The sequence below is a fragment of the Coffea eugenioides genome, chromosome 7 (assembly GCF_003713205.1).
Source record: "Coffea eugenioides isolate CCC68of chromosome 7, Ceug_1.0, whole genome shotgun sequence".
NCBI classification, from domain to species: domain Eukaryota; kingdom Viridiplantae; phylum Streptophyta; class Magnoliopsida; order Gentianales; family Rubiaceae; genus Coffea; species Coffea eugenioides.
Window position 1 is genome coordinate 11,923,334 of NC_040041.1, and position 15,970 is coordinate 11,939,303.

The 15,970-nt window shown below is 38.9% G+C and overlaps 3 protein-coding genes across 3 annotated transcripts; all 3 read right to left on the reverse strand.

Moving 5' to 3' along the window:
* Positions 1 to 515: 515 nt before the first annotated feature.
* On the reverse strand, positions 516 to 1,794 carry LOC113776908. Its single transcript, XM_027321957.1, has 2 exons — positions 1,527 to 1,794; positions 516 to 970 (listed from the first exon to the last, which is right to left on the reverse strand). Exons 1-2 carry the CDS (start codon positions 1,792 to 1,794, stop codon positions 516 to 518), a joined length of 723 nt encoding a protein of 240 aa, XP_027177758.1.
* A 6,447-nt stretch (positions 1,795 to 8,241) lies between these two features.
* On the reverse strand, positions 8,242 to 10,686 carry LOC113778296 (G-type lectin S-receptor-like serine/threonine-protein kinase LECRK3). The gene has a single exon (XM_027323649.1). The coding sequence runs from the start codon at positions 10,672 to 10,674 to the stop codon at positions 8,332 to 8,334; it is 2,343 nt and encodes a 780-aa protein (XP_027179450.1). The 5' UTR covers positions 10,675 to 10,686; the 3' UTR covers positions 8,242 to 8,331.
* Positions 10,687 to 12,517: 1,831 nt separating this feature from the next.
* On the reverse strand, positions 12,518 to 13,411 carry LOC113776909 (probable E3 ubiquitin-protein ligase ZFP1). The gene has a single exon (XM_027321958.1). It carries the CDS (start codon positions 13,409 to 13,411, stop codon positions 12,518 to 12,520), a length of 894 nt encoding a protein of 297 aa, XP_027177759.1.
* Between the last annotated feature and the right edge of the window lie 2,559 nt (positions 13,412 to 15,970).

Sequence of the window (15,970 nt, forward strand, 5' to 3'; positions counted from 1 at the left end):
CCATAGGGGACATAGACCTGAAATTCTTCCCTTTTGCATTTTAGAAGATTACTTGACCTTGCCAAGAGCAATATTCGAGTCAATTGCTCCTTAAGGTTCATAGCACATCAACACTCTGTAATTTCTCAAGTCATGATGACTCATCTAAGAAGTTTCTTAAATTTACAATTATAGAACCTTAAACTCTATTTTAAGATGATATTTGAGAAGCAACTTCTTCAGAGGACAAATCCAAAAAAATTCCTTAAAAATTTGCAATTGCAAAACCTTAAACTCTATTTTAAAAGTTAAAACGTATCACATAGAAGGATTAGTTTGCAAATTCAAGAACAAAATTCAAGAATTTCTGTGCAACTCAAATATAGATCAATAACAGTAGTTAAACAAAGAAAGTTCATGGCTTTCCTAACTTATGTCACAAATCCAAACAAAATAAAGAATAATACAAAAAGAATCTAGAAATCAAAGGAGAGCCTTCCAGACTCTGAGAAATAGAACTGCTCTTAAATTCTCAATTAGCTTTTCTGTTGAATTCCTTCACGTGTGCAAAAAGGGCAAACATTCTTCTTCATTAACCACCTTTTGATGCAGTCGGCATGGTACTCATGCCTGCATTCTAGAGTTCCAATTATCTCCCCATTCTCGTACTCGCACTGGCAAACTACACAAATTTCAGGTTCTTGATCCGCAAGTGTTTGATAATTTGTGATTTTCAGGTGCTCTGAGATGGTTGCTTCTGGCAAACCACTATTTTTATTAATCCTGTCTTCTGGGACCAATTGTAGTAGGAACTCAATGATTAGGTCATCAGCAGGAATCAAAGTCCTGATGCTGGCAAGATATCCTTCCTCATTGATGAACGCCAAATCCAATGCACGTAGTGGAGGAGTATCATCTGGTGCAAAGCTCGAGCTCAATCGCAAGTGCATTTCAGATTCTTGAAGCTGGTTCTCTAGTGGATAGTTCTCCCCTGCATCCAAATCAAGTATGGTAGTCTCACTGTCTAAGGTAAAGGTCAACCGGGAGAGGTTATCTCGGCCTTGATCAGATTATTGAAGCTTCCCAAGTGGGTAGTTCTCCTCTGCATCCAAATCAAGTATGACAGTCTCATCTTCTGGTGCAAAGCTGAAATGGGAAAGGATGTTTGGTCCCTATTGCTGTATATTAGTTGTCTAGATAATATTAGATATATATTAGTTAGATAAGTACTTAGTTGGCTGGGATTCTGGTATATCTCTAGGAGATTGGATCCTGGTATAATTCTAGGTAAGTTCCTCAATCATAGCAGGATTCTCTTGCGGCTAATTAGGAGGATTCACATGTATATATGTAGGTTCGAATAAAGAGAAGGCAGCAATGTTTCTCAAAGCCTCATTTTTTTTCCCGACATGGTATCAGAGCTATTGTTAGTTTTGTTACTGGGTAATTCATCCCCATTGTCCCGCTGATCAGCTCCGAAGGCTTGCAAATTTGGGCACTTCTTCACTGGTCTCTATCTGATTTCACTAGGCCAATGCGGATATGACTCATCCTTGATACCGTTGACAGCCTTGAAACTTTTGTTGCCGATATTAATCTTGAAGGTGGAACCACAGATATTTCCGCAGAAAGAGCTTGGGCACGCCTTTTCTCCTTCGTTGACTCTTGATAAGCCTTATGAGGGTCAAAATAAGTTCGAACCAGTAGATGCTCAAGCCTTAAGTATCTTTCTGGCTGCTCTTGTTTCATGACACCCATGACCTGGGTTTGCCTTAGAATAGCACGTGCAGTATCCAACTCCCGAAGTTCAATCATTGCCGAAGTTCAATCATTGCTGAAGTTCAATTTGGGCTCATTGTTTTGACGTCAAAGATCCATGGCGTCTTCAAGGGATTCCGGATCAGATGATGGGAAGAAATCCATCTCGCCATTTGCCCTTACGTCAAATGATAATCCAGGAAACCTAATTATTCATACCCAATTGAAAGGCACCAACTATGAAGAGTGGGCGAAAGCAATTCGTATTTCGCTTCGAGTGAAGAAGAAAAATGGGTTTATCGATGGTTCAATTAAACAACCAACCGATGACTCAAATGAGGTAGAAAATTGGTGAACTGTGAACTCCATGATTATCTCATGGATTTTTAATACGATAGAGCCAAGCCTGCGCTCCACGATCTCCTACAGAGAAACGGCCAAAGAGTTGTGGGATGATATCCAGCAACGATTCTCTGTATGCAATGGAGCGAGGGTTCATCAATTAAAAACTGAAGTTTCAAAGTGCAAACAAAACGGTGATACCGTTATGGGCTATTACGGTAGACTCAAAAAGATCTGGGATGATCTGAATGATCACGATCCGATGCCAGTGTGCACTTGTCATGGTTGTACGTGCAATCTCAATGCACGGCTGGAAAGGCGCAATGAAAAGGAGAAAGTTCATCAGTTTCTCATGGGACTCGATGACACTCTTTACAGCACCATTAGATCCACCATAATGGCAACTGATCCCCTACCTAACATGTATCGAGTGTACTCGCAGGTGACGGAACAGGAGCAGGTTTGCTCTATGACGCAAAATCCCGCTTCTGAGAAGACGGATCCGGTCAGTTTTACAGTCAAGGCACCAGTTGCAGACGGATCGCGCAATTCAGGAGGAACTCGACTAGAGGACAGACCTCTATGTTCTTATTGCCAAAAATCAGGACACACCATTGACACTTGCTATAGGTTACACGGATTTCCTGCTGGGCGAGGAGCAGATACGACTGGCCGTGGTAGAGGAAAAGGCGGACGACCAGGTCGCGGTAGGGGTGGCACGGCAAATGCAACTGCTGTGCAGACCGCAAACACTACCGCGTCGTCGATGCATGTTCCTGGAGATGCAGATAAGGTGGGGCTGGAAAATCTTAGTGCAGAAGATTGGTTGACATTGAAGTCGCTCTTGAGCACACACAAATCAACGTCGAGCCATCGTTTGTCTGGTAAGGCGAATTTACAATGGCTTTTTGATACCGGCGTTTCACATCATATGACTGGAGTCGTTGAGTCTTTTAGCGAAGTATGGAATATTTCTCCTTGTCCTGTGAAGTTGCCTAATGGCGAACAGGTTATGGCTACAAAGGAAGGAACCGTTATTTTGGGATCCTTGTGTCTCAAGAATATCTTATTTATACCTGACTTAGACTGCAATATGATCTCGGTGTCAAAGTTGGCTCGAGACAAGACTCTTATATTAAAGTTTACTGATTGTCTATGTGTTGTACAGGACCGTACTTCGAGGATGCTGATTGGAGCGGGTGAAGAGCGAGAAGGGCTGTATGTTGTGAGGGAAGTACTTTCTGCTCGAGCAAATAAGGTGGACGGCACCGTAAGTGCGGAGGTTTGGCACCAAAGACTAGGACACCCCTCCAAGCGCATTGTGGAATCCCTTTCTTCTATGATCGGTGGTATTAAGTTTGGGTCAGATTTAGGTTATTGTGATGTCTGTTTGCGGGCAAAACATACTCGAACTCTTTTGTTTCTAGTGAAAATAAGGCAACTGAAATTTTTGAGTTGATACATTGTGATTTATGGGGTCCATATCGTGAAGTGTCTCTTTGCGGTTCTAAATATTTTCTAACTATTGTGGATGATCACTCACGTGCTGTTTGGATCTTCTTGATAAAGGAAAAGCACGAGGTACCTAAGATCCTTAAAAAAATTTTGGCCTTCACTGAACGTCAATTTAATAGAAAGGTCAAAATTGTTCGTAGTGACAATGGCAAAGAATTTATATGTTTAACCAGTTACTTGAAAGATCTTGGAATCATTCATCAAATGTCTATCGTGGACACTCCTCAGCAAAATGGGCGTGTTGAACGTAAACATAGACACATCCTTAATATGGGAAGGGCGCTTCGTTTTCAATCTTGTTTGCCTATCAGATTTTGGGGTGAATGTATTTTGACTGCAGGCTATTTGATTAATCGAACTCCCACACCACTTCTGGGTGGAAAAACACCTTTTGAAGTATTGTTTGGTAAAGCACCATCTCTTAATAATTTGCGGGTTTTCGGTTGTCTCTGCTATGCACATAGTCTTAATCGCGACAGAGATAAATTCACCAGTCAAAGTTGTAAATGTGTATTCGTTGGATACCCTTATGCAAAGAAGGGGTGGAGGTTATATGATTTAGATACTGGCGTCCTGTTTGAGTCACGGGATGTGATATTCGTTGAGTCTGAGTTTCCTTTCTTTACGGAGACTGTGGATCAAGATGTCTACAATGCAACTTCAGCTCCACATCCTTCTGGTAATTTGGAAGAGGAAGCACACTGGCTCTTACCTTCTACCGACCGCGAGGGACACAGGGGCTCATCTACCCCGCATCCTGAGAGGGTGCTTGAGGACATTGATGGGCACGACAATGGGAACCGAGGTGATACTACTGAGTCAGAGGTTGTGCTTGGCCGCGGACAACAGCAACGATATCCTTCTGTTCGGCTTCAAGATTATGTCACACATACAGCTCGCCTCAGCCCGTCACCTGCTCACTCATCCTCAACGGCGGCGTCCGCAGGTACACCATATCCTATCTCTCACTATGTCACTTGTGATCAATTCTCCTTGCCGCATCGCCGTTTCTTGGCAGCTATAACTGCAGGACGTGAGCCTTCCAGTTATTCAGAGGCCGTTCATTCTCAATGTTGGCGTGATGCAATGAAAGAAGAGATAAAGACGTTGGAAGCAAATGGTACATGGACCATTGAAGAGTTGCCTAAGGGGAAGAAAGCGTTAGGCAGCAAATGGGTCTACCGCATCAAGTATCATGCAGACGGGTCCATTGAACGTTATAAAGCTCGCTTGGTGGTTTTTGGCAATCATCAAGTCGAAGGTATTGACTACACAGAAACCTTCCCGCCGACGGCCAAGATGGTAACAGTTCGCACCTTCCTCGCAGTGGCAGCAGCAAAGCACTGGGAATTACATCAAATGGATGTACACAATGCTTTCCTTCATGGTGAGCTTGACGAAGAAGTGTACATGCGCTTCCCTCCAGGATTTGCGGCGTCAGGTCACAATCAAATGTGTCGTCTGCGCAAGTCTCTCTATGGTTTACGCCAAGCCCCACGGTGTTGGTTTGCCAAGTTGGCAGCGGCCCTTACTCGCTACGATTTTGTTCAGTCTTCCTCCGACTATTCTTTGTTCACTTACCAGCAAGATGATGTGCACTTATCCATTCTAGTTTATGTTGATGACATGATGATTGGGGGTAACGATTCGGCGGCTATACAACGTTTCAAACGTTACTTAAGCCACTGTTTCATATGAAGGATCTTGGTACGCTCAAATATTTTTTAGGTCTTGAAGTTGCTCGAAATTCTACTGGCATTGTTCTCAGTCAACGTAAGTATGCGTTGGATATTATTTCTGAGATGGGACTTTTGGGATCCAAGCCAGCTGGCACTCCTATAGAGCAAAATCATCGTCTGGGATTTAATGAGGGTGTCGATATGAAATTTCTTGCACAGTATCGCAGGCTAGTTGGCCGTCTTATATATTTGACTATCACACATCCCGAATTATCCTATTGTGTTCATATCTTGGCTCAATTCATGCAGCAGCCGAAGGAGGCGCATTGGGACGCAGCTCTTCGAGTGGTTCGCTATCTAAAGTCCAATCCGGGTCAGGGTATATTGCTCAAATCCTCCTCTGATTTACGCCTAACAGCCTATTGTGATGCTGATTGACTGCATACTTTGTGTTCCTTGGTGATTCTCCGATTTCGTGGAAAACTAAGAAGCAACCAACGGTATCTCGTTCCTCTGCAGAGGCTGAGTACCGCGCTTTACCCGTCACCACATGTGAATTGAAATGGTTGCGCGGGTTGCTCTTTACTCTTGGTGTTCACCATCCTACTCCTGTGCGTATCTATAGTGATAGTCAATCTGCATTACACATCGCTCAGAATCCCGTTTTTCATGAACGCACTAAGCATATTGAGGTTGACTGTCATTTCGTTCGTGATGAGATTTGTCGCGGTACCATTCATCCGGCCTATGTTCCGACTACTCATCAATTGGCTGATATTCTTACCAAAGCCCTGGGCAAGCATCAGTTCGTTCAATTACTTGCCAAGTTGGGCATTTCGAATCTTCATGCTCCACCTTGAGGGGGGGTATTGCTGTATATTAGTTGTCTAGATAATATTAGATATGTATTAGTTAGATAAGTACTTAGTTGGCTGGGATTCTGGTATATCTCTAAGAGATTGGATCCTGGTATAATTCTAGGTAAGTTCCTCAATCATAGCAGGATTCTCTTGCGGCTAATTAGGAGGATTCGCATGTATATATGTAGGTTCGAATAAAGAGAAGGCAGCAATGTTTCTCAAAGCCTCATTTTTTTTCCCGACAGTCCCTGATCAGATTCTTGAAGATGGTCTGGGGCCATTGGAGGTTCTGTTCTTGATTAAGATAGTAATTATTATTCTGATCATAGTATATCGGTTCAGCAGGATGACCGTAGTAGTATTGCAGAGGACTAGGAAGAAAAAAATCTCGAGAATCATAGCCTAGTTGAATGAATTGAGGATAAACTGGGAAGCCATAAGCTGACGGAACAGGGTAAAAAGGAGTCTGATCAGGCAGGGGGAGGAAAGCACAGTGTTCAGTGTAAATTCCCATGTTTTCTTGAATCCTTTGCGGATAAGTTTGGTAGTGATGATAATGCTGATGAAGAGCAGATGAATAGAAATGCTGTTGCTGCATTTTTGTTGGAGAGATTTTTTCAAAAATGATACCCCTAGTATGAACAATGTGAAGCTCACGTTATGAACTCTAATTCTTATATAGGAGTTGCAGAATCTAGATCTGGTTAGGACATGGATTTGATTTGAATTTTAGCGGAAAAGTCAAAATCAATTCGTTTAGGAACGCAGGTTTTGGAAACTTTCCTTTTTTTCTGATTGCCATCAAAGAAGAAAGCAAGCATATGAATTGCGCTCACAGCCAACCCTTTTAACTCATCCAACAACACAATGTTAAGAAGGCCAAGATTAGATTGGGCCTCAGGCTGTGATTATGCACTCAATCTCAAAATATTCCAAAGAAAAAGAAGTATTTGGCAATTCAGCATATTTGATTAAGTGAAGGAAATGATCATTAGTAACGAAACCTTAAAAATATCAAAATTACCATCGTTTAAAAATTAAAATGGCTGAGGTGACCAAAATATATAAATACAGGTCTTTTATTTTATTAATTATTACTATTCCAGATATGTAATGGTACGGTATTCTTTGGACTACAAAATCAAACCAAATTCTAGAGCAAGATTTGATAACTAATAGTCAACAAATTAGAGTTCATTTATCAACAGCAGATTTTTTTTTCTTTAATTGACTCTTTGTGTTTCCTTAATTTTTTTTTCTTTTTCCCCTTTTTGTATTAATTAACCCGTTGGGTAGACCATTTTATTAATTAGCTCAAGTTTATTGAAATCCTATAATAAGGTTTGACTTGGGTCAATATATTATTCTAACTATATTATACTGATGAATGCTTCATGCCCTTTTTTCATATTATTTTCACTTTGGTTTGAGCAGTAGAATTATCGGTGCAAGTGAGTAGCTCGATGCTTGACTTGTGAAAATTTCGACTCAAGCTTGATGACTTGGCTCAATTTGATCTTGTTCAAGTAGTAAATCGAATCGAGTTTTAGATTTAAAATGTTTGTTTGCATGTCTAATCAAGCCTAATCAAATATTACTTGTTATTTAATTTTAGTTTTTATTTTCAGTATTATTTAATTTTTTATTTGTTAGTTTTTATACTCAATTTTGACTCGACTTGATTACATTCCTATGCAAAATGACGTGTAATGTCATTGTAAGGATGTATTACAGTATATTATATAGTGCCTTCAATACCAAATTGACAATTTCATATATCTCTAGATGATTTTTTTCAATTTCAAAATATATGATTAAAAAAAGACTTTAGGAAATTGACCTAGACAATACAAAATTTTCAATAGTTGTCGAATACTTTGCCTTTCAGCAATGAAGAAATTAAGCTCCATCAAATTTAGCATGCCCAGTCAATTTGGGCTTCGTGGACTTAGTTGTCTACAACATAATTGCTGTGGTTCAATGTGGATCTTTCACAGTGGTTTCCACTTGAATCTTCGGTGGATACTTCGGTGACTATGACATGAATCAAGCAAGTAATATAGTGTCAAATACTATGCACTAACACATCAGCAGAATAAGCTAAGAAAACACATAAATATTTATCCAACAATGAAGTTCATATTTCATAAAATAGATGAGATGTGAAACTAGAAAAATACCAAAACAACAAATTACAATTATAAGGCACTTGAAAAAGATGGAAGGCTGGGAGGAATTGGAATGTCACCAGTTCCTTCGAGCATCAATAGAACTTTCTTCATGGATGGACGAAGTGCCGGCTCTTCTTGGATGCACCAAAGAGCTATCTTGATCATTCTTTCCAGTTCTCTCACGTCATCAACCTCCTCATCACCAACCAATTTATATAGCTCTCCAGCCTCAAAACACTGATTAGCCCATTCTTCAAGAATTGCTTCATTCTCAGGACTGGTACAGTCTACGCTTTTTCGGCAGCATATGATTTCTAACAGCATAATTCCGAAGCTGTAAACATCTGCTTTAACTGTCACAGGCAAGTTCCTGAACCATTCTGGTGCAACATAGCCTCTTGTTCCTCTTACTCCTGTATAAGTTCTGGTTTGATCATTTTTCAACAGCTTTGCCAATCCAAAATCAGAAATATTGGCACATCTGCTTTCATCCATGAGTACATTCTGAGGTTTGATGTCACAGTGGATGATTTGTGTCTCACATTCTTCATGTAAGTAAAGAATACCTCTAGCAATGTCACAGGCAATTTTCATTCTTTCGTCCCAGCTTGGATGATTCTCTGGTTTGTGCAGGATTTTTTCCAACGATCCATTGCGCATGTACTCATAAACTAGAAGCCTCTTAGCTCCATCAAGGCAGTATCCAAGTAGCTGGACGAGATTACGATGATGCGTTTTCCCAATCACTGAGATTTCGTTCTGAAACTCCCTTTCCCCTTCTGCTAATCCTTTCTCAAGTTTCTTCACGGCCACAATCTTCTTGGAATTTGGCAAAATCCCTTTGTACACAGTCCCAAATGCTCCTTTGCCCAACTCTTCTCTGAATTCATTTGTTGCCTGCTCCAGCTCAGCAAAGGTAAAGGCCCTTGGAGCCACATTCTCAACAAATTCGACATTTCCCTTTCCCAGTATTTGTTTATGGGCCCCTGCCCGATTTTTCTGAACATAAAGTCCAGCAAATACAGATATCAGAACTGCAAGAACAGCAAGGGAAATCCCAATTATTAGGACATAGACACGAACTTCTTCCTTTCTGCATTTTAGAGGATTACTTGGAATTACACCTTCATCTATAGTTGCACGTTTGTGGACCTTGACAAGAGCAATATTCGAGTCAGTTTCTCTTTTTCCATATGTCAATGGGAGCTTCTGCTTCTTGCATTGTCCATCTTTGAAGAATGCTGCTTCGCAGTTGCAATCTTCCAGACAAACCTTTGCACAATCATCTTTCGTGCTTGTGTTCACAATGGAAAAGGTGTAATCTGCCCATACAGTATTTTCCAAGAATTCAATGGTATAGTTGACATTTGAATCCGTGGAATTACAACTATCTGTAACAAAACTTCTCTCACAGCCCAACCTCCAATTTCCTTGATTGACAAACTGAAATCCAGGAAGACATTTGCAATCGACCAAGTTATCAATTTTAGTGCAGAAGCTATTGAACCCACAAAGGCCTTTAGGATCACACTTATCAGTTGAAGATTCCCATATGATAGACCAATTGCCCCCCTGATCTATCGAATGTGAATACAATCGGAAAATACCATCCACATCAATCTTCATCAAATAGATCATCTCGTTCTTAGGATGTCCTCCATCAGAAAGATTCTTCACTATATTAACACTTGAATTGATGAAGTAGAGATGTCCATCATCCTCGAGATTTAGAGTTACATTTGGACCGTCTCCATATGTTTCAGATACCCAATAGGCATTTTCCGGTCCGTTTGCTGCTCCCACTGGGTACTGTACAAGGTTTCCATCTGTTTGCATTACAAGACGAAAAATTCCTTTTGAATCATCAGTTTCTGAAGCACTGGAGATCAGCTCCTGACCGGGTATCAATTGCTGACGAGGCAATAAACTATTAGTCGGATGCTCGAAACTTTGCCATATGATTTCCTTATCAGAATTGTATAACACAAAATTTCCAGAATCTAACATGGAAGCTGAAGAAATCGGTTCCAAAGGATCAGCAACAGTTATGTCTTGACCTTCTGGCTGTTGCAAAATGAGCCTGCCATCTGTAGACAAAATCAGCGAAACATTGCTCGAAAAAATGGGGTTATCCCTGTTGGCAGTCCAAACTGCAGTCTTTTCAGGAATTCCAGCAAGAAAAATCCCCACAGCATAGCCATTGCGTTGCTGATAGAATCCAAAAGCAAATATTCCAGATGGCGACAACCATGATGATGAGTTGCCTGTGGGCGTTAGAGAAGAACCTAAGCTAATGTTAAGAGGGCTGTTTTGAGCTGCTATTCCTGAATAGAATGCTGATGATAGGACGAAGAACAAAAAAGCAGCCATGTATGGAAATTGGAGATGCAATAGAAGAGAAGCCGGTTCTCTCTTGCTTTTCTGTGTATCCTACTTGCTTTCTTAGTATAAATATAAGACTTGCGTCGAGATTTGGCATGGTTGACTCCTCAAGTCTTTGCAACAACTCAGGTCTTCCGAGGGAAAAATTTGTATTGGCAGTTCTACAGCAGCAATAAATGTTTCTGTTGACAATTGACAATTTCAACTACCATTGACAATTTCAACTACCATTTGTACTGAAATTCTATAGAGCACTTACCATGCAGAGTAAAGACTGGGGGATCTTCCTTCAATAATGTCCACAGAAATCCTAGTTTTGATGGACTAATCGTCTTTCAGATTTTACTGGATCTTACGAAAATTCTTACAAATTGCTCGTCAACGGAGCCATGTATGGAAATTGCGAGATTGAATAGAAGAGAAGCAGCTTTTTTCTTGCTCTTCTGTGTATACACTGGTTGCATCACACTTGTTAATGTGTGTGTGAACTGATAGAAATTTGGCGTGGTTGACCCCTGACGTCTGTGCAACGACTCAGATCTTCCATTTGTACAGAGTAAACTTTCTGGACTTCCATTCTACGGATAACCTTCTGGACAGGGTAAAGACTGTGATCAAACTTATAATTCACACCTGTCTTTTCAAAATTAAGTTGAAAAAGTATTGGAATTCTTGAATGTTGAAAAAATTGAGGAAAGTTTTAATCATACTCTTTAAATTGACCTGGTCAAATACTCAAAAGTACTACTCAACTGAACATCTGTAATACTTTATTTCACTCAACAATGAAGCCTCAACTTTCAATTCTTGTTTACAGGAAATTTCTTCTACTAAAAAATAAATTACATATATTCAAATTCAATCGATCGTAGGATGAGAATGGAAAAAATTGTGAATTCCACTACATACAAATAAGAATCGTCAATGGACAAACAATTAAAAATAAGAATTTTCAATGAACCAATAACTAAAAAATTAAAAAGATGATATTTATCTCAAATAAGCCCTAAAATGTATTTCTAAATATTATTAAGTTGAAGTGATTTATGAAAAATATTAAAGATTTTGCTGCATTGTATAGTTAACAAATAAGATAAAGAGAGAGATGCTAACCAGAGACAAAGAAATTCGTGTCTCTCGTTGATAGAGTTTTTTATTTGATAGGCACTATACTTCTCTAAGGACAGTATATAGTATGATAATATATATTTTCTTATCCTCTAGGTAAAAAGAAAAAAAAGAAGATAAACTTCTATATTTATATTTAAGTCTAAATTTGACAAGTCATTAATATTTGAGACAAGGGATACTATTATTATACTACCATTGTAGGAGCATCACTTAAGTTTTTTGTGGGGTGGTGGGGAGGGGTGTTTAACCACCCCCCCCCCCCCCCCCCCCCCCAAAAAAAAAATTTAGGGGTGAGGGCAAAAACTAGAACGAAAATGGTCCTTAATTCTAAATACCTAAAACATACACAAAAAATTTTTTGAGGTTCATAGCACATCAGCACTCCATAATTTCTCAAGTCATGATGACTAATGACTAATCCAAGAAGTTGCTTAAATTTGCAATTATAGAACCTTAATCTCTATTTTAAAAGCTAAAACGTATCACATAGTAGGACTAGTTTTCAAATTCAAGAACAAAATTCAAGAATTTCTGTACAACTCAAATATAGATCAATAACAGTAGTTATACAAACAAAGGTCATAGCTTTCCTAACTTATGTAACAAATCCAAACAAAATAAAGAATAATACAAAAAGAATCCAGAAAGCGGAGGAGAGCCTTCCAGATTCTGAGAAACAGAACAGCTATTAACTTCTCAATTAGCTTTTCTGTTGAATTCCTTCACGTTTGCAAAGAGGGCAAACATTCTTCTTCATTAACCACCTTTTGATGCAGTCGGCATGGTACTCATGCTTGCATTCTAGAGTTCCAATTGTCTCCCCATTCTCGCACTCGCACTGGCAAACTACGCAAATTTCAGGTTGTTGATCAGCAAGTGTTTGATAACTTCTGATTTTCAGATGCTCTGAGATGGTTGCTTCCAGTAAACCACTATTTTTACTAATCCTGTCTTCTGGAACCAATTGTTGTAGGAACTCAACAATTGGGTCATCAGCAGGAATCAAAGTCGTGACGCTGGCAAGATTTCCTTCCTCATTGACGAACTCTACATCCAACGCACGTAGGGGAGTAGTATCATCTTCTGGTGCAAAGCTCGCGCTCAATCGTAAGTGAATATTTCGTCCATGACCAGATTCTTGAAGCTGGTTCTCAAGTGGGTAGTTCTCCTCCGCATCCAAATCAAGTATGACAGTCTCATCTTCTGGTGCAAAGCTAAAACGGGAGAGGAGGTCCGGTCCCTGATCAGATTCTTGAAGATGGCTCCGGGGACATTGGAGGTTTTGCTCTTGATTAACATAGTAATTGTTATTCTGATCATAGTACATCGCTTCAGCAGGAGGATGACCGTAGTAGTATTGCAGAGGGCTAGGAAGAAAAAAATCTCGAGAATAGTAACCTGGCTGAATGGATTGTGGATAAACTGGGAAGCCATAAGCTGACGGAACAGGGTAAAATGGAGTCTGATCAGGAGGGGGGAAGAAAACATAGTGTCCGTCGTAAATTCCCATGTTTTCTTGAATCCTTGGCGGATAAGTTTGGTAGTGATGATAATGCTGATGAAGAGCAGGTGAATAGAACTGCTGTTGCTGCATTTTTCTTGGAGGGGGTTTTTTCAAGAATGATACTCCAGTATGAATAATGTGAAGCTAACGTTATGAACTCTGATTCTTATATAGGAATTGCAGAATCCAGATGTGGTTAGGACATGGATTTGATTTGAATTTTAACGGAAAAGTCAAAATCAATTCGCTTAGGATCAGGAACACGGGTTTTGGAAACTTTCCTTTTTTTTCTGATTGCCGTTAAAGAAGAAAGCGCGCTTATGAATTGAGCTCACAGCCAACGCCTTTAACTCATAGCACGCATTTTTCTCTCAAAGTCCCAAATGTTGTTTTGTACTTCTGTTACTTTAAGAGTTTATCAAAGGCTGGCGTTGATCAATGCCAGTGTTAAAATTTTACTATCACAGTAATTTTTGTGTTTTCGAATTAAGTGACAAATAATTCAATGTGAATAATCTTGAACTAGTAAAAGGACATAGTTCTTGTTTTGAAATAAATTGCTGTGACTATGAAATACGAACTGTTGCAACTCATAAGCCATGTCAAAAGTTAAAACAAGAATTTTTACAAAAAGAAAAAATATGAGGAAAATGGATATAGTTATGGTCAATTAAGTGCCTAGGCATTCACTTATTCAAACCAAATGGAAATAAAAAAAGATAATCAAATACTAAGGTCTTGTTTGGATTTCCATTTTCTCTAAAAAAAATTTTATATTTTCCATGAACACATATTTCTCAATCACTTTTTATCTCATACATAACAAATCATCACAAAATATTTTTTTACAAAAATTTTGAAAACTAACCATCCAAACCGGCTCTAAATTTTGATTAATCCGGTCTTTCCTACACGATTGCAATTTGCCAGGTTCATTTTTGTCTCTTGTGAAGGTGGCCATATTGTACGATACAGTTCCTAAAAGACCCTTTTAGCCACCTTTGAAAAGAATTAGTCCTACTATAACATCAAGAAATCTTGCCCTCCCTCTCGCTCTCAGGTGTTTTGTGGTGCTATATATAATAATAATATACCTTTCTCCTGCTTTCTCCCCCAAAATTGTTCATCAAAACCAAGAGGAAAAGCCAAAATGCTGAACTCAATTATCATCAGAGCATCAAATGTATTAGCAGTAGGAGCTGCCCTTCTTGATGCTTATGCCAATATCCGAAGAAGGGATGCATACAAAAGGCTGGAAGAAAGTTGCAACAGATTCACAGCCAAACTTGATGTTCTTGAAGAAGTCAAAAAGACGGATAAGGAAATTTTGGCTCTCTTGAACCAGAACCAAGGCTTTCTCAAAATCCAAACCATGGTTGAAACTCTCTGGACCCTGCAACTGAAGGCTTTGCCTCGGGCTTCTTCTGCTGCCGCTGATGATGATGGATATGGTGGTGATGGTGGCATCTTTGCTAACTTCTGAGATGGGTTTTTTTTTTTTTTTTTTTTTTTTTTTTGTTGATGGGGTTTTTGGGGGGAGAAGCTAGGGGGGCTGAAGGAGTTATGAAGATATCCATAGCATATGGAATGCTAGATCTGCTGTCTTTTCTTTTTTGTGACGTTTAGTTTCCAGAGGAAGAAAAAGTACTTGTAATTGCAACAAGAATTTATGCAATATATGGTGACTTTTGGTTTTTGATTAGTTTAGATTTGTCTGCTTAATTTCTTCCTTACTATGGATCTTTCCCATTTTAAGATTATGGTTACATTCTTCTTGAAATTTTACAGATTTACTGCTAATTACATATCATTTGGCATTTGATACATTGATCTCATATAGTACTTTTCCTAACAAGCCTTTGAAATACTTAACAGAACAAATTGAGGGTCGATACATGTAATTAATGGATGAAACCAGACCTAATTGCTAGCACAGTCTCCGTAGCACAGAATTGATTATCATCATGTTAGTTTGAGATTTTTTAAGGGCTACATTAGCCCCGAATTGCAAGTATAATAGTGGAACCAAAATTTTGAGACTTCATCCTTTGTTTTAAATTAAGCTTTAATTTGGTTAAAAAAAAAACACACATTAATCAAGGATTTCTATTTTTCTTTTAGGTCTGTCTAACAGATACTAATTAAGCACTTGTTAAAATGTATTTCAAATGATTAAATTTTTAAATGTTTTAAAAATTAATTAAAAAAGTGTATAAATGTAAGTAAAGTTTATACTTGTTTGGAAAAGATTTTCTACCCAAAAATCTCTACATTTTTCATAAATATATTTTTTATTCATTTTTTTACTTTATATATATCAAATTGTCACGATACATTTTTTACCAAAACTCTAAAAAATTATAATGCAAACGCAACCTTAGAGTGTGTATACATACAGTATGGAATTTAGATGCGTTATCTCGTTAAACACCTGATAAAAAAAGTTTTTTCATTTTATGGACCTAACTAGCCATAAGGAGTCAAGGAATTCGAATTACAAAACAAATTCTTGTACTTCTCCTAGAGTGGCAGTTTAGTCAATTTACAAGATGTACCACCACGGACCAACAAAGCCTGTCAACCGAGAACCTGCCAGCTGCATTCACAGTACTGGCAACTGAGCACCCTGCTGCCTCGTACCAGAAAGTG

Bases quoted from the DNA above. Each gene is read 5' to 3' on its own strand.
- LOC113776909 (XM_027321958.1), bottom strand. From the start codon at position 13,411: ATGCAGCAACAGCAGTTCTATTCACCTGCTCTTCATCAGCATTATCAT.
- LOC113778296 (XM_027323649.1), bottom strand. From the start codon at position 10,674: ATGGCTGCTTTTTTGTTCTTCGTCCTATCATCAGCATTCTATTCAGGA.
- LOC113776908 (XM_027321957.1), bottom strand. From the start codon at position 1,794: ATGATTGAACTTCGGGAGTTGGATACTGCACGTGCTATTCTAAGGCAA. The intron at 971-1,526 runs GTCATATCCGCA...ATTTGGATGCAG, and splicing joins GTCAACGGTATCAAGGATGA to GGGAGAACTATCCACTAGAG.